Source organism: Rhinolophus ferrumequinum, chromosome 10 (assembly GCF_004115265.2).
Source record: "Rhinolophus ferrumequinum isolate MPI-CBG mRhiFer1 chromosome 10, mRhiFer1_v1.p, whole genome shotgun sequence".
NCBI lineage: Eukaryota > Metazoa > Chordata > Mammalia > Chiroptera > Rhinolophidae > Rhinolophus > Rhinolophus ferrumequinum.
The window spans coordinates 47,099,665-47,118,541 of NC_046293.1; the positions used below are offsets into that span (position 1 = coordinate 47,099,665).

The 18,877-nt window shown below is 33.5% G+C and overlaps 1 protein-coding gene across 3 annotated transcripts in view; it reads right to left on the reverse strand.

Annotated features, from left to right (window-relative positions):
- The window catches only part of NELL2 (neural EGFL like 2), a 313,252-nt gene that overhangs the window by 173,783 nt on the left and 120,592 nt on the right, over positions 1-18,877 (reverse strand). For all 3 annotated transcript variants that reach the window (XM_033118178.1, XM_033118180.1, XM_033118179.1), the window contains exon 11: positions 2,586-2,677. In XM_033118178.1, coding sequence (XP_032974069.1) covers positions 2,586-2,677 — 92 coding nt within the window. The remainder of the gene's footprint in view (positions 1-2,585; positions 2,678-18,877) is intronic.

An 18,877-nucleotide genomic window follows, 5' to 3' on the forward strand; every position in this document is an offset into this window, starting at 1 on the left:
GTCAGTTATGTAAAGGTGTAAATACTGAACCTAAGGAGCCTGAAGGGGGAAGAAACAATGGGAGTCCCCACTGTCAAGAATTTAGTCAAGAACTACAAAAGCTTATGATAATCCAGGAGAGCTGTGTTGTATAATCAATAGCCATTAAGCTCCATGTAGCTCTTGAACACTGTAAATGTAAAATACACACAAGATTTTGAAGACTTAGTGTGACAAAAGAATGAAAATATTTCATTAAGAATTCTATATTAATTGCATATTAATAATATTTTTAATATATGGGGTTAAATATAGAAAATTTAGCCCAATAAAAAGTACATTTGTGGTTTGTATCATATTTCTAGTGGACAGCACAGCATTAGAGTGTGGGAAATGGTGACTTTTGTTTGAGTAAATAAAAGGTAACATCCATTCATTCACCCAATATTTACAAAACATCCACAACATCGTCTAAATAGACTCCTCACTGAACCAATTTTAAATGAAAGCATTTTCTAGCTATTTTAAAATCAAATAGGCAACTATCCCAATAAATATCTAAAGCACAATTATCAATAGTAGTATGGAACACACTGGTCAGATGAAAAGAACAAACACACACACACACACACACACACACACACACACACACTCACGGTAGAGAAACTTGAAATGTCCTCAAGATTTTTAAATTTAGAGCTGATAATTCAAATTTAGAGTTTACCATTAGAAACCAGTTGACAAAAGTTTTCTACTTTCCTTGAAATAATTTTTCTCTGTTCTGACTTCATTTTCTCAACATGGAGTCATTGGATCTCCCTCTAAGTCTTCTAATTCTTATATCTTTAATGGGACTTACTCCACTCAAAATAGCATTGGCATAGAGAAAAAACTGATGTTTGCTAGACGGGAGGGGGTGTTGAGGGATGGGAGAGAAGGTAAAGGGATTAGAAAGTAAAAATTGGTGGCCACAAAATAGTCGCAGATATGTGAAATAAAGTTTGGGGAATATAATCAATGTTGTAAAGACTATGTAGGGGGTCAGATGGGTATGGACTTATCGGGGGGATCAATTCATAGATTATATAAATGTCTAACCACGGCGCAGTACACCTGAAACTAATATAAAATAATATTGAATGTCAACTATAATGTAAAAAATAAATTTATATATATATATATGTATATATACATATATACATATATACATATATATATACATATATATAGTATAGTATAGTTATGGGATGTTAAGTACAGGATAAGGAATATAATCAATGGTATTGTCATAGCTATGTACGGTGTCAGAGGGGTAGTAGACTTGGGGGGTGGTGATCACCTTGTAAGGGTTGTAAATGTCTAATCATTATATTGTTTCGTACACCTAAAACCAATAATAATAATAATTAAAAACCAGCATTTGTGTAGGAATGCTGATAGAAAAATGTCCATCTTAAAATAGTGTTCAGCAATTCCTATTAATAATGTTCCTATGCTCCAGCTCCTTTATCTTTAAGATGATAACCTACATCATAGGAAAGCCTATTTAAAGCCAAAAGCAGCAGCTAGAATACTTTGTAATGGGCATGAATTAGAGCTTTCATGTTCTGGAAATCAAATCTGTCACAGTCTTGCCTCTTTACATCTCCTCTTTGCTTATCCTAAAGGTTTTCCAATTTAAGATGCATTAAGTATGTAGCTGGCTTTTGTCATATTCAATTTATTTTGGCAAAATTCTTAGGATTTTCCTTTCCCCAACACTTAATACTAATGTAAATACTGATAGTTTGTTGGTGGTGCCAGCAGAGTAAATCACTTACCTTATTTTTCTACATTATCTATACATACTAAATCATCTCAAAACCTATGTATGGGAGGTATTTCAAGAGGAAAATTAAGAATCAAATGAAACGCAGCAAATTTATATGTAGACAGTTTCCTTCAGACAGAATATGGTTTGGAATATAACATTATGGTCAGGAAATATAACCTTATAGTTCATAAAAAGCAAATATGAAAAATGTTATGAAACATATTTAGTTTTTCAACTAGATCAAGAAGAAGAGTTAAAAAGAATCACATTAGCTTCAGAAGCATACTTTAAGAGACCAAGGCGGTAAATTTATAAAGAATTCCCCTTCAAATCACATAAAATATTCCTCCCAAAGGGATTAAGATCAGTGTCAGTCTCATCTTCATCCAACAGCTAATTTTTATTAGGTGATTTTTATGTTTCATTTTTAATTGGACTGAGTGATATTTCTCACATCGCTCATGAATGACAATGGGCTGAGTCTATCTTTGTCTACGTTTTCTTTACAACAGAAAACAAGGAGCTGATTTAAATTTGGAAAATATAAGACAGCTTCACAAAACTTTAATTTGACAAAAGAGCATTTTTATTTATTGGTAAAATTATTTTACAACCATTAATTTACATGTTTTCAAAAATAATGGAAATTCCCATACATTTGAACTATAATTTATATCTTACATTTTCTCCTTGTCTTAGAGTTTTTAAAAGTATTACAAGGGTGAGATTTTAAAGAAACATTTACTGTATATAACTCAAAGAATTTTGAAAAATTCATGAAAAGTTTTCTTACCTTGCACTCATAGAGAACACATACTCCAGAAGAGGAATAGACTGTATTTCTTTCTCCTTCAAAGTAGGTTCGTCCTTGAAACTGGCATATTGCTTTGGAATAAAAAATACATATATATGTTTATTTTTCATTAGAAAAATAGTTCAGAAGTTTTCAGATTATTCTGCAACAATATTTTATATATTCTCATGCCTTTTCAAGGTGTTTGAGTAATTATAAACCAAAATTCAATCTAACATAAGGCATATGCAGGTTCAAGTTATTATCATGCCTATTAAGTTCAGAGAGTAAAATAAGGTACAAAAAGGATAAGGAGCAATATTCAGTCAGAATTAGACTCTGAAAAAGGAGTGCTGATAAGCAGACTGTCAGCCAATTATTTGTCTGCTAAATGATGTCCCACTTAGGGCATATTAAGCAGGTGCTTAGAACAGCTACAAATCAGGGCAACACAAATACGAGAAAAGTTCATTTTTATATACCATTACAGAATTTTTAAAATAGAAAATTAGAAAGAAACTATATTAATTTCAGCACATATATATAAATTCTGTTTTATGGTTTAGTATTATTTATTTACAAGTACATATTAGTATTATTTTATTTATAAGTACACATAAGGCACCTTATTTAGGACGTTGAAAGGTCTTGCTTCCATCACAATTAAATAAAATTTTAAAACAGAACTTCAGACTTGATGGGGAAAACGTTTTTTTTAATTAGTGAAAATGCATAGAAAGTGTCAAATAATTTTTGAATCTTTCAAAGTATTTACAATTCACATAAACATTTAGCCGATGGAAATTGTTTGCTTGTTTTGCAATAAATGTTTCACACTACCCATGTTGATTCATCACCTATATAGAGACAAATTTACCCTGAAGCTAATGAATTTAACTTTCAGTATCCGTCTCTGGCTTAGACCCCATCTAAGACTCTGAACTAACTTTTATTTTCATAATTTCGTATTGTTTTTCTTTGAAAGGGCACTCAATATCGTAGATGCTTTGAAGCCTCATGACACCAAAATCACCCCAAGCTAATTACTTCAAAAGACCAGTGGCAGTGATCATCTGACAGGAAAAACTCAAGCAGTTTGTCAGTCCTATTTACTAAATCTAATTTTTAATTTTAACTACACGGATTTTACAAGATGAATGTGTAAGCTTCCTTTTCATTTCATTGTAAGAATTAGAAGACAGACTTTTTTCCTCTTGAGAATTTATATTCTCCCATTACCTTTAAAGTATCAAGTTGCACATAATAATTTGTAATAAAAAATTAGACATACTTTTATCAATAATATTAAATATATATGGTTGTACAAATATTCATACTTAAAGTGAAACCCAACTTTCACCTTCACTGAAAAATTAACTGATTATTTAAAAGCTGTACATTTAAATAATGGAAAGCATGCACATTTTTAAAATGCCATCCTTCAACTGATCTCCTTACTCAGCTTTTATTAAAAATTTCACTACATAATATATATCACTGGTGAATTGATTTTAATGTTTTGGAGTGTGCTAGAAAAGAATACAACTTACTTGCATAAATTATATTACTTAACTCGCTGAAGCTTGCTCACTCATGAATATTCAAAATGAGACTACAGATTTGTTAGTTGCACAGTATCTGTCATGTTATGAATTAAAATAGCATGTGCATTTACTTAATGAACCTGATTGATTAAAAAACATATCTCCCCAACACATAACTTTTAAATGTGCTTTTTTTTCCTTTATGTGATCCAGTAATCTCAAAATACCAAGATCTGGCATACTGTGTGTTCAATTGCACTTAATAAAAACCACATTTTATAAGATAATGAGAATAAATAAAACCTTCTTACTTCGATTCAGCACCTGCCATTCAAAGGATTCTACGCCTATTATATGACTTGATAACTGCAGCCTATTTAAGTCCAAGGGTATGTTGAAGAAAAAAAGTGATGCTCCAAGTCTTTCTTAGACCAGAGAGGAAAGAAACACTGTAAAAAATGCAAGGATAAATTTTCCTTATACAAAGTCCTATAATAATTTAATATTCATGCAGAGCAGATGGACCTTCTGTTTTAAACTCTTAATTCAACAGACTCAAATAGGCAACTTGTGGGACAATAGGGCACCAAATGGAGCTTGGCAGAGGGAGAAAGCACAAAAATGAATGAGATCACAATTGCTTCGTTTCCTTTCAAGTAATGAGCACAAACAGGGTGAACCTGGCTTAGGGAGAACCCAACGTGACTGATTTTTGTCTTGAACTCAGAAAATCTATAATCATTCCTAAAAACACTACAAGGAATCCTAAAAATACTATTAGGATGGCTCCACGATTTAGGAGTGAATGGAAGGGGATGAAAGCCATATTAATTTATTAATACATTTAACAAACATGTACTGAGCTCCTGCTGTATGTTGGTGTTCTCCTAGGTACTAGGAGTCAAGGATGAATTATCAAGCTGTCTATTTAAGATAAGTGCATTTTATGTGTATATATATATAAATGTACATTTTATGTATATTATGTATATATATTTATATATATGTTATACTTTGATTTTTAAAAATGAAACGAAATGCAGATTCTTACATTCAAGAGAAGTAATAACAATAATAATTTATTGAATGAATTTCTGGAAAAAAATGAATGAGACATGATTCATGCCCTCACTATTTAATATGGCAGACAGAGTCATACACCACTAACTACAATAAAAGCCAAACTGACGTGTTTTAATTGAAAATCCCTAAGTTGTATGTAAACACGGGAGACTAAGTAGTGAACTTCTAAGATGGACAACTGGATCATGGCTGAGGAAACAAATCAGCGCTGGTGAAGAATCTGTTCTCTGGCAAGCAGGAAGTCAGCATCACCGTAGGGCAACGGAACAAGGAAAGGAAATGGTTTTCCTGGAGCCCAATATGAGCCAGTAATGGAGGAAAGGCTGGCTGCCTAGCGAGTGTAATCATGAGACACAGCTACTGCCAGAAACACAGGCTGGTGCAGACAAGGAGCAGAGAAGAGACATGGCCAACTCTCTCTCCTCCTGCCTTCCAACTTCCTGCCAGTGCCTCCCACTGGCAAACCCTACCCAACGCCAGCTGGCAAGGAGACAGGGTGATGCAGTCTGTGGTCTGGCTCCTGGAGCACAGAATAGAGCAGAGAAGGAAAGAGAAATGGAACTGGGAGCATGGGGTACACAGGAAGAATAACAGCACCTAGCACGGGTGGCTATCATAATAATACACTTTGGACCATGAAGAGGTCTGGTTTACAAGGATAGGTTGCTTAGAAGGGCATGAGAGAGTAGAACACAGAACAACTACATTTTAAGAGAAAACACAGAGGCATTTGAAAAATGCAGATCCACCCGAAAGAAAACCCAAACAGCTTATCCAGATGAGGTCCACTGGCAAGCAGAAAGCAAGTGGAAGGAGCTGAGCCCTGGAGAGATCGAGTGTCAAAAGCAGCAAGGAAGGCAGGCTACGCCCACGTCACGATCTTACCCAAAGCTGCCCCTACAGGTGTCAGGGGGAAAGCCTCGGAGATCATAATTATCACTGCGGCTACCACAGGGATGGCAGGAAAGTCTCTAGAATTCCCCAACTGAAATGTGCCCGTCTGCTTACCTTTCTCTAACAGAGTATAAAGTAATCACTTCCTCAATAAAACAACAAAGAAAAATCATTTTGCTGTATTGATTTCTTGTTTAATTCAATTCTATTGACATGTTCACAGTCAGAGGCTTCATTGCTTTCTTAGTTGGGAGTGAGTGTGTGTGTGTGTTGTGTGTGTGTGTGTGTGTGTGTGTGTGTAGGCGCGCACATGTATTTGCACGTGTGTATATACAGCACTAACTTTCTTGTGATATAACTCTGGATTCCTATGCCACAAATCATTTACCAGCTTAAAGCAGAATTATATCAACTAAGCTACATTTTCAAAGATCTATGTTTAAATGATTTATTGAGTATATAGCATATATATATTATATATGTGTTTTAAGATATGACGTTTCTAGGAAAATGGATATTAATTTATGCTTACGAGTTTATCACTTTGTAGACTAAGAAGCTAGGTCTCCAGGGAGTAAGACTAACCCATAGCACTACAGCTACTCATGAGTTATTAACATTAACCAATGTTAAATGCACATTTACTGTGACTCTGGTATATGCTGCTGTGGGCATAACTCCAGGAGGTACCATTCACATTACAGTCTATATGAATTGTGTCACCCAGAGCTGTCCAGTGCACAGCCTCTTCAACCATAGATAGGGACAAAATTAGAACTTGGGAAAATTCATTAAGATGATATAAAAACTGGTATATATGTTTTACTAAGGCTATATTAAACATCACTGATTATAGTTACTAGCACCATAATTAAAAGAGAATCTGCAAAAGCAATTAATTTGAATTATTTTCACTTCATTCCCCCCCTCCATGTTAACAATTAACGAGAACTAGGAAGACAAGAAGTGGTACAGATGCACATTCGAAAGTCATCAGCTGTGAAAAAAAAGTGAAAAGTAATTTATAGTACAGATTGAGAAACAGGTAAGTGAAAGAAGCCAGTAAAACTCTAAAAGTCCTAAAACACACTTTAAATTCCTGACCTACTGGTTATTAATGCAGAGACAGAAAATACAGTTTCCTCTAAGAGATTTAAATCAACTTCTGCAAACCTTTGTAGAAAGAATTATACAAATCTATAGAAAAAATATTTTAAAATATAAAAGCAAAAGGACATCATATCATATTTCACTTCAAAACATTTCCTCACTACATATTTAGCTTTTCTTTTTTATTACTAGATTGAAAACACATGAATCTATTTTAAATGTCCCAACTGGTATCAACACCTTTCAAAATGACCCAACACAATATTAGAAGTTATAGATACTAAAAAGAAAACCAGTATAATTCACTTAGGTGAGGAAAGGAATTTACGGTTTCTTTAAAATTGTCTTTGAGAACACCAGGTGTCACTGATCTTTAGATTGTTTAGCCATCTGTTAAGGACAGAACTGTATATAATAATAGCTTTTATATGGTGTTTTTTTAAATCTTCATTTCGTCTGGAAGGGGTCTTAAAAATCCCAGGTACAACAGCAGTTATTTCATTTTGTGCCAACATGATATTTGTTAGTGATATATAAATTGAAACTGTTGGATGAAGAAATATATCATTAACTGTAACTATGTATATTTATATTTTTGTTATAGCTTTTTAAAAAAGAGTATACAATAAATACATTCATGAGGCAGGCTAAAATTCCATGGAGTCAAAGAAACAAACAAAAAATCCAATGTGTTTTGATATTATTAAAAAACTCCAATCAACTGTGCTGCATTTATCCAGCTCACAATCTTTTTTGTAACCTGGATTCATTTGGAGTCAATCCTTACCAGTATGGCTGTTATAAATTTCTTGATCATTAACTGCTATAAATTAATTTTTCCCTCTTCTACAATGCTTAAATCTATTTTAGAGACACTGATCACATTTTCCTTTTCTCTAGGTACTTGTATAGTTTTATAATCTTCCTACATAAGGACAGGGACAGTGTCTTATTTGTCTTTGGATCTTATTCAGCACCCTGCACTGGTCCTGCATAATAAACTCTAAAGGTCTGCCCAACTTTTTTTAAGTTCTCTTTCAGCTTCCTGTTTAATGAAAAGCCTGAAAACAATTCAACTGGACCTCTCTGATCTCCACAGTTCCCTTTAAATGTGGCCTTATCCTTTGATTTTGCCTCATATAATAAAGCCTCTATTATAAATTGGTCTCAGAAATATTTTGCCCTTTTAGTAATACTGCAGCTTACTTTCCTCTGCAATAGAGCTGAAGTACTTAAAATGGGAGCAGGTTTGTCTACCAGTTAATGAAAAGTAGCTGGCTATTCTCATAGCAGTGACTTACTAACATGAATAAGACAAGGTAACATGTACAGTGGAAGTCAGCTGGGGCAATTTGTTGACAAAACCTTCTCATTCCTCTACAGAAAACCAATTTTTGTGAATCAGTGCTATTTAAAATGATCAGAATTTAAGAGTGTTTAAATAATTCACAAAATTCATTCATTACACGATTGCTTCCTTTAACTAAATCTGAATAATTGGGAATTTAGTTGTTTGCAAAACTAATATTAGAGTTAAGGAAATGAGATCATGAAAGTAGCTGTGCAACTCTCCTTTCTCGTGTTATATGTCATGTCCTTGGGCTTCTAAAGGACCAAAGAGTGCTTCTCCTAGGGGGCCTTAATTTAGGTCAGTAGCCTATTCTTCCAAAAAGAGAACAGGCCCTGAAATACCATAAATCTAGCAGTAGTAAGGGGTTAGGAGGCAAAGGAGTATAAAAATAACTTCGAGAACTTCCAGAATAGAACAAAAGCAAAAATTCTAAAACCCTGTCCAGGTCAGCCTTTGGGTTCCAGGGGCTATATACTGGGAAAATAAGAATTGTGTATTTAAAGGCCAAATTTGTATCTGGAAGGAAGGATTCAGTGCTTTTGCCCCTAATTTAATTTTACCATTTAAATTGCAAGTAAGCATATTCTGAATTTTTTTCATTTAGCTACCTTTCCATCACTGGCCTTATTATTGATCCTGGCTTATACATCATAGAATGGAGTATGTAAGAAAAACAATGTAATCAATTAATTAAGTCTCATGGGGATAAGAAAAATAAATTTAATGAGTGAAGGTAAAGATTTGGAGAAAAAAATATAGTATTCATATTAATACACGACTGCCAATAAAAGCGACAGAACACAAACACAACACAAGGTGACAGGTTTTATCACTTTAAAAGAAAACATAATGTATAATATAATAAGGGAAAGTTCACACATTGTAAGTTTCAAAGCCACCACTAGAATCATCTGACAGTCCTATATATCTTTTCTTACCACTAAAATCCAGTGAACTCAGTCAAAACTTGGACACCTAATCTTTGGTTTAATTTTGTGGAATATTTTTGCCAAAATGACTGGCACCTTTTAGACACATTTTGTTTCAACATTATAGTGAAGGGGGTGTTGAACATGGACATGTCTTGTAAACTGTAAAGCATGATCCTTTTCATTATAAACCATACATTAGTGCTCAATAAAGAGACTACAAGTAAAGACCCTGAAACAGTGATTATGCTGGTTTAGAATAGCCTCTTGTATAGAGGCAAAACAAAGAAGAGGGAAAGTATTGGGGGACTTATTTTAAATGCGGTTTCCTTCCATTATGCCAAGAATATGAGCCAAGGGAAGAGAAGAAGCACAAGATTAAAGGGAGTCAGATCCATGTAGAACACGACATGCAGAATGAGGAGAGAGGAGAAAGCAGAGGAGGCAGCAGGGGACAGGAACATTTTGAAGTATATTTGAGATGGAGCAGAAGGAAGGAAAACAGAAAACAACAAAAGGTTAAACAGGTGGAGAAAAATAATTTCATAAAGACTTGCAGCGAAAGTGGCAACACTTGCAACAAGAGTGGAAATGAGAAGCATGTATGATAACCTCCTGTCTGCCAGTCACTGTCTTAGGAAGGCGCCTTCCTCCCTTCTAGGAGAATTCAGCCCAGCGTGGGAAACAAATGAGCACGTGCACAAGTAACCACATATAACTCAGAAGCAAGGTTGGAACAGGAAGGAAGAACAAATTCTTACAAGGATGGAATTTAAAATGCTTCACAGAAGAGGAACATTTGAAAATAAGCACTGAAAAAGAAATGTTTTAATATGATTTGAATAAGGGAAAAAATTACTCATGATATATTCAGAGAATATAATAGAATATTAATCATAATAATATACTTAGTACCTGATCCTAATGAACATCTAGTCAGGATACCTATATAAGCTGGATCTGATTTATTATAAACTGATTTTATAACCCAACCTACCGGGCAAGCAGTTCTCAACTGGAGATGCATATTAAAAGAACTTGAAAAGCATTTAGAATTCTCTTCCCCAGCTGCATACCAGATCAATTAATAAGAAACTCTGAGGGTAGAAACTGTACCTCTTTATTTTTTCAAAGCTTCCCAGGTATAACTAAGCTTGAAAACTATTTTACTATGCAGAGAAAAAAGAACTACGAACAGAGAAAAATACAACTAACGTTCAAATTGAACAGTCATAGATATTCAGTAGCCTTTTTATCCTACGTTATCTGGAGAGGTATTTGGTTCACTGACTGAAAAAAAGAAAAATCAGTTAAAGTGAGAAATTATAGACAGCAATAAATATGTACCTTAAACATTTTAATTTAAAACCAAACCCACACACATTCAACAATGTTTTGAAGTAAAACACCTTTCTTTAACATAGATTTTTTTATTGTGTTTTCATTGTAGTCTTAATTATATAAACAAAACTTATATTGTGTCCCTTACAATTTCTAATTTTTTTTTAATGTAGAGTAAGATAGATACTCACCAAGCAATCTAAAGAGGGCTCGTTCTAATACTATGTTTTCTTCTACAACATTTTATAGTTGTCTTATTAACATCTATTTCAAGAATATATTTTTTAGTAGTTTATCAGTTTTTCTCAAAACATTCAACTTAAATTTTTATTTAAAAAAGTATTTTTTTACATTTGTATTTCATTGTTTCACCTATTATATGTATATGCATTTATAGCAATTCAATAATATTACAATAATACAAATACAACTGACATAAACATGGTTGGAACAAACACCGTTAGCATGCAAATCATGTTGTAGGAGCATAAGTGTATAGGCTTAGCTTCAAGTTTAGTTGATACTTTATTTTAAACAGAACCAATGGAAATTGTAGATGAGCACTTTTCAAATCACCCTGAGATCTTATTTAAATAAAGATTTTGATTAGGTAGATCTGGACTGGGTGGGGCTTGAGATTTTGCATGTCTAGCCAACCAGCTTCCAGGTAATACTAACGTTGCTGATCCAGGGATCACGCTTGGAATAACACAGTTATAGATCACTGATTACTAACCCTGCTTGCACATAAGAATTACCTAGTGAGATTGTTGAAAATACCGATGTGTGGAACCCAGACCAATTATATCAAAACCTCTAGAGAAGGGGCCCTGGCTTCAGTATTTTTTCAAAACATCCTGGTAATTCCAAGGTATGGCCAGTGTTGAGAATCACTGGTGTAGATTAATCCAACTAGTTAATTCAGCGAGCTTTAAATATAACTCTCCATTCCGGATAATATCAGAGAGTGACTCACAGGATGTTACTATAAGAATCTGGCCCAAATCATATTAATTGTATGCTACAGATAAGAATAACATCATAAACCTAAAGTTCTTAACTTCTAAATATTTATTTATTTTTATAACTTTAAAAAAGTAATAGGAGTAACTGAAGTGAACAACAAGGGGGAGGATAAGGGAGAGGAAGGCAACGACAGGGGGTGAGGAGGAGGCAGACAGAGAGACAGAGAAGTCATATACACTGTAAGACTGGAGACTGACCTTCATTAAATACAGCTGTGCTGTATTTTGGGATAAAATATTTGTTGAAATACATCACTTTTTCCTATTTTTAGACAATGTTCCCATTGGGGGCCAATTAAGTAGAATTTTCTATGGCTGTGCTAAATGAAACATTAAGTTTAAATGTTAAAAACATTTAAGTCTGGAAATTAAGAATTCAATTACACCAAGCTTAACACTTCGCATAATAATATGTCAAAATTTGGTTACATTCCCCCCAAAAGTCTCTAAAATTAAGAAGTGAATGGGCAACCCATCATGTTTCATGCCTTCGAAGATACCATATGTATTGCTCTATTTCTTCTCATGTCCATTTATTAGGTAGAAAATTATGGAAATGTTCATGCTCATCTTCTCACTCAATAAATACTGAGTGGCGCCTAAATGCCAGACACTGCAGAGCTCTGGGAACACAGCAGTGAACAGAAAAGTGTAGACTGTACCCTCACAGAATCTGCAATATAGATAGAGGAGGATTCGAGGACAACTAACCAGGCAACTAAACAATAATTGGAGGTAACATTAAGTCAAGGAAACAAGCAAGAAGCTAAGGTACTGAATAACTCGGAGGCCATTTTGGATTTGATCAGGGAAAATTTTGGATTGATCAGGAGATGAAATTTTAACTGAGACCAAACTCTGAGAGAAGCCACGATGGGGGAGAACGATGGGGAAAAAAATTCCAGGCAAAGATAGAAATTAGCTTGACTTAGTTAAGAAACTGAATGAATTCAAGCATGGCATTTTCTACATATTTATTTTTACTGATTTCTAGCCTATTTACCTTGTGGTCAGATAGTATATCCTGTACAATTTAAATCCTTAAAAATTTATTGAGATGAGCTTTATCATGCAGTATATAATCAATATTTGTAAATGTTCCACGCGTGCTTAAAGGAATAGGTAAACTGAACTTGAGTAGCGTAATGATCTATATGTATTCATTAGGTTTGGATTGTTAATCACATTCAAGCGCTCTGTATCCTTAATGATTTTTTTGTGTGTATGCTTGTATTATGTCAATTACTGCAACTTCACTCTGATTATGGATGCATCTATTGCTCTGTCAATTTTGTTTCATATGTGTTGAGGCTACATTATAAGATATATAAAAATTTAAATTACTATGTCTTCCTTATGATTTGAAATTTTATCATTATGAAGTAACTAGTAATACTTTTTGCCTTAACGTCTACTGTATCTGATATTAATCATGAGGAACTAACTTTCTTTTCCATGGATTACCTTTTACTGTCCTTTCACTTTTAATCTTTCTGTATCCTTATGTTTTAGATGTATATCATTTAAACATCATTTAAGCTAGATTTCATTAAATTTCAAAATATTTATCTTTTAAACTGAATTATTTAGCCCACTTACATCCAATCTAACAGCTACTATATTTAGTTTTTAAATCTACTATCTTATTTTGAGCTTTTTCTTTTGACTGTGATGTTTTTCTCCCCCATTTAAAACTTATTTTGGATTGATTAATTTTTCATCATTCCATATTCCCCAACACAGAACACATTTTAACAAATTTTACTCTCCCCCATACTATAATTTTGTTTTTAATATTCTATATATTCTTAAATAAGATATAAGGATGATATTATCTTATTCTATAAATATTCATATATAATAACTCACTACATATTTTATTTTTTCAGATTTTTATTTTTCTAAAACATTTTTACTTTATGCAATTTTTGAAAGTTATTCTTAAGTACAAAATTCCAGGTCAGAAGCTTTTTTTCCTTCTATGTATTGAATATAATTTCACTCCCTTCTGGTTTCAACTGTTATTATTTTTCAATAATAACAGTGTGCACAATATTAAAGGAAAAGAAGAAAGTGAGAGGATTGATGCCACCAAACTTCACACTTACTATAAAGCTGCAGCATTCAAAACAGAGTGATACTGGGGGAAAAAAGAAAGAGAGAGAGAGAGAGAGAGAGAGAGAGAGAGAGAGAGAGAGATATCAATGAAACAGAATAAAGAGCCCAGAAATAGAACCCATAAATATAGTCAACTCATTTTTGAAAAGAGAGCAACGGAAACACGATGGAACAAAGAAAGAGTCAATTCAACAAATGCTGCTGAAACAACTGGACATCCACATGCAAAAAATGAATTTATACAGACCTTACCCCGTCACAAAAATTAACTCAAAATGGATAAAAGACCTAAATGTAAAGTGGCCCAAAGCAATATACTACCCAAAGCAATATACAGATTTAATGCAATTCCCATCATAATCTTAAAGGTATTTGTTTCTAAAGAAACAGAACAAAAAATCATCAGATTTGTATGGAATCACAAACGACCCCAAATAGCCAAAGCAAAAGTCAAATTATACTTCAATGTGACGATAATCAAAACAGGATAGTATTATCAGAAAAACAGATACACAGACCAGTGAAACGGAATTGAGAACCCAGAAATAAACCCACATATATATAGGCAGATAATTTTCGACAAAGGATCCAAAAACATAAAATGGAGGAAAGAAAGCCTCTTCAATGAATAGTGCTGGGAAAATTGGAAAGCCACGTGCAACAGAATGAAAACAGACTGCTATCTATCACCATATACCAAAATTATCTCAAAATGGATCAAAGACCTGAAACAACAAAATTCATAGAAGAAAGAATAGGTACTAAACTTGTGGACCTTGAGTTCAAAGAAGATTTTATGAATTTGACCATAAAGGCAAGGGAAGTCAAAGCAAAAATAAATGAATGGGACTAAATCAAACTGAAAAGATTCTGCACAACAAAAGAAACCATCAACGAAACAAATAGGCAACCAACTAAATGAGAGAAGATACTTAAAAATACATAATGTAATTTATAGATGATGTGATACAGAATTGCACACCTGAAATCTATGTAATTTTACTAACAATTGTCACCCCAATAAATTAAAAAATAATAAAATTTAAAAAAAAAACAATGGCTCTGATAAGGGGCTAATATACAAAATATATAAAGAACTCATATAACTTAACAACATGATAAACAATCCAATTAAAAAATGGGTAGAAGACCTGAACTGACACTTCTTCCAAAAAGACATACAAATGGCCAACAGATATATGAAAAAAATGCTCATCCTCACTAGCTATTAGAGAAATGCAAATCAAAACCACAAAGAGATAGCCCCTCGACATCTGTTAGAATGGATATTATTAACAAGACAAAGAATGACAAGTGTTGCAGAGGTTGTAGAGAAAACAGAACACTTATACACTGCCGATGAGAATGTCAATTGGTACAGCTACTATGAAAAAAGTATGAATGTTCCTCAAAAAATTAAGACTAGAATTACCATATGACCCAGCAATCCCTCTTCTGGATATCAACCCAAAATATTTAAAAACATTTATCCATAAAGATATACCCATATGTACCCCTATGTTCAATGCAGCATTATTCACAGTGGCCAAGACATGGAAACAATCATTGTCCTTCGGCAGATGATTGGATAAAGAAGATACACAATGGAATACTACTCAGCCATAAGAAAAGATGAAATACTTCCATTTGTGACAACATGGATGGATCTTGAGATTATCATGCTAAGAGAAATAAGTCAGAGAGAAAAAGTTGAGAATCATATTACTTTACTCATATGTGCAATATAAAACTGAAAGCAACAAACCAACAAGACAAACAAACATACAAAAACTCATAGAAACAGACAACAGTTTAGTGGTTACCAGAGGGTAAGGGAAGAGGGGATGGTAAAATAGGATAAAGAGGGTCAAATGCAAGGTTATGGAAGGAAAACTGACTCTGGGTGGTGAACACACAGTGCAATATGTAGACGATGTATTATAAAATTGCACCCTTGAAACCTATATAATTTTACTAACCAACGTCATCACAATAAATATAATAAAAATTAAAAAAAAAAAAAGATGGGCTACTTAGATAGGGTGGTGAGGGGAGATTTCTCTATAGAAGTGATATTTAAGCCAGACTTAAAGGCAGCTGTATGAAAACATAGGCCAAAAGCACAGGGAATAATATAAGTAAAAGCTTTGAAGAGAAATGAGTTCTGTGTGGTTAAGAAACTGAAAAAGGTCTGGATAAGAACTTTAAATTGGTGAAGAAAACCGGTTTTGTTTCTTTAGGTTTCTAGTAGTACTTGAAAAAAATATATGTCTAAGAATAATTGAAGTCTAGGATGAAGGTTGATTACTCCAGAAAGAAGGTTCATTTTCTTTCATAAGTGCACAGTACATGAACTCAAACTAAATCCAAGGTTTGAGGCTTCCTGAACAACCAGAATGACTGCAACTCAGTCTCCCGAAGGTATGACCTTTAAGGAAACCCAGTTTATTGTGGTGAAGGTCTCCTGAACACTCCCACCTGGTATGTTCGCTGGGCTTTTATTTCTTTCCCTTTTACCCCATACGGTAATAAAAAGGAAAGCTCAAATTTCCAGTGGTGAATAAAGTCCCTCACAACAAAAGCAACTTCACTGGTTGTTTATTTCACTGTGCTCTCTTCTCTGGGTTTCTCTTCACGTTTGGTCTGGTAATCTCTTGCTATTTTTTTTTTTTTTAATGTTTTGATGTCTTTAAATTTTTTTAAACATTTTCATTTTCCTTTCTTAGTTACTTCTAGAAAACAATTGATTGATATAACTTATTCTTCCTTTCCCCAAAATAGGAAATTCTATTCTCAGTTTTCATCTTTTTAATGGATTGAAAATAAAAGAGTATAAGCACTATGCTGATAAAAAACTAAGAAACTCTAAAGTCAGATTAATCAGTAATAAAAATTTAAGTCAACCAAATTAAAAGCAAGCACTCAATTCAGAAAGATAGATAGACAGACAGACAGACAGACAGATAGACATAAATACATGTACGTAAGTGAATAAATGAATCAATCAATCAATGAAGCAGGAAACTCTATTAAGGGTTGCTAAAACAGAAAGTCTTGACTCTCACAAAGGCCACACTACATAGAAATAACAAGGCAAAAACTAAGATTTTTAGATATCTAAAGTGCAAAGTAGGTACTAAACAGTGTTCAATATTAAACATGCTAGGATCAGCCCTGTTTAAAAAATAATAATAACAACAGCACTCAGGAGCAAACATTGGCATCTTACATAATTTTTTTTTTAATTTTTCAATTACAGTTGACATACAATATTATATTAGTTTCAGGTGTACATTATAGTGATTAGACATTTATGTAACTTACGAGGTGATCATTCTGATAAATCTAGTACCAATCTGACACCATACATAGTTATTATATTACTGATTATATTCCTTATGCTATACTTTACATCCCCATGACTATTTTATAGTTACCAATTTGTAATTCTTAATTCTATCCCCTTTTTCACCAACGCTCTCAAGCCCCCTCCCATGTGGCAACCTTCAAAATGTTTTCTGTATCTATGAGTTTGCTTCTGTTTTATTTGTCTATCTTGTTCTTTAGAGGTTACATACCGTGTTTCCCTGAAAATAAGACCAGGTCTTATATTAAGGTTTGTTCCAAAAGACTCATTAGGTATTATGTTCAGGGGATGTCATCCTGAAAAATCATGCTAGGGCTTATTTTCCAGTTAGGTCTTATTTTCGGGGAAACATGGTATAAGTTAAATCATATAGCTATTTCTTTCTCAGTCTGACTTACTCCACTTAACACAATACCTTCTAGGTCCACCCTTGTTGTTGCAGATGGCAAGATTTCATTCTTCATGGCTGAGTAATATTCCAGTGTAAAAATGTATCACCTCCTCTATCCATTCACCATCAACAGACACCCAGGCTGCTTCCACATCTTGGACATTGTAAACAATGCTGCAATGAACACATGGATGCACACATCCCTCAAAGTAGTATTTTGGGTTTCTCCGAATAAATACTCAGAAGTTGGATTACTGGGTCCTTCTTTCTCTCTTGTTATAGCCTTTGTTTTAAAGTCTTTTTTCTGGTACAAGTACTGATACCTAGGTGTTTTTCATTTGTTTGTTTTGTTTTCAATTTCCATTTTCATAAAATATCTTTTCCATCCCTTTACTTTCAGTCTGTGTGTGTCTTTCGATCTGAAGTGAGTCTCTTGTAGGCAGCATATGTAAGGGTCTTGTTTTCTTATCTATTCATCCACAATATCTTTTGACTGGAACATTTAATCCACTTACATTTAAAGCAATTATTGATAGTTATGCACTTATTGCCACTTTATTATTCATATTTTTTTCATCTTAATGAAATTCCTCTAATATTTCTTGAATATTGGTTTGGTGGTGATGAACTCCTTTAGCTTTTTCTTGTCTGGGAAGCTGCTTATTTGTCTTTCTATTCTAAATGATACTTTTCCTAGGTAGAGTAATCTTGGCTGTAGGTCCTTGCTTTTCATCACTTTGAATATTTCATGCCAATCCCTCTGGCCTGCAAAGTTTCTATTGGAAGTCAGCTAACAGCCTTATGGGTGCTCCTTTGTAGGTAACTAACTGATTTTCTCTTGCTGCTTTTAAGATTCTTTCTTTGTCTTTAAGCTTTGGCATTTAAATTATGAAGTATTGGTGTCAGCCTCTTTGGGTTCTTTTTTTGGGGGGGATTCTCTGAGATTCCTGGTCTTGATGTGTCTATTTCCTTCACCAGGTTAGGGAAGTTTTCCATCATTATTTCTTCAAATAGGTTTTCAATTCCTTGTTCTTGCTCTTCTCCTTCTGGTACTCCTAAGATGCGAATGTTGGTATGCTTTCCCAGAGGCCCCTTAAACTATCCTCATTTTTAAAATTCTTTTTGCTGTCTTCCAATTG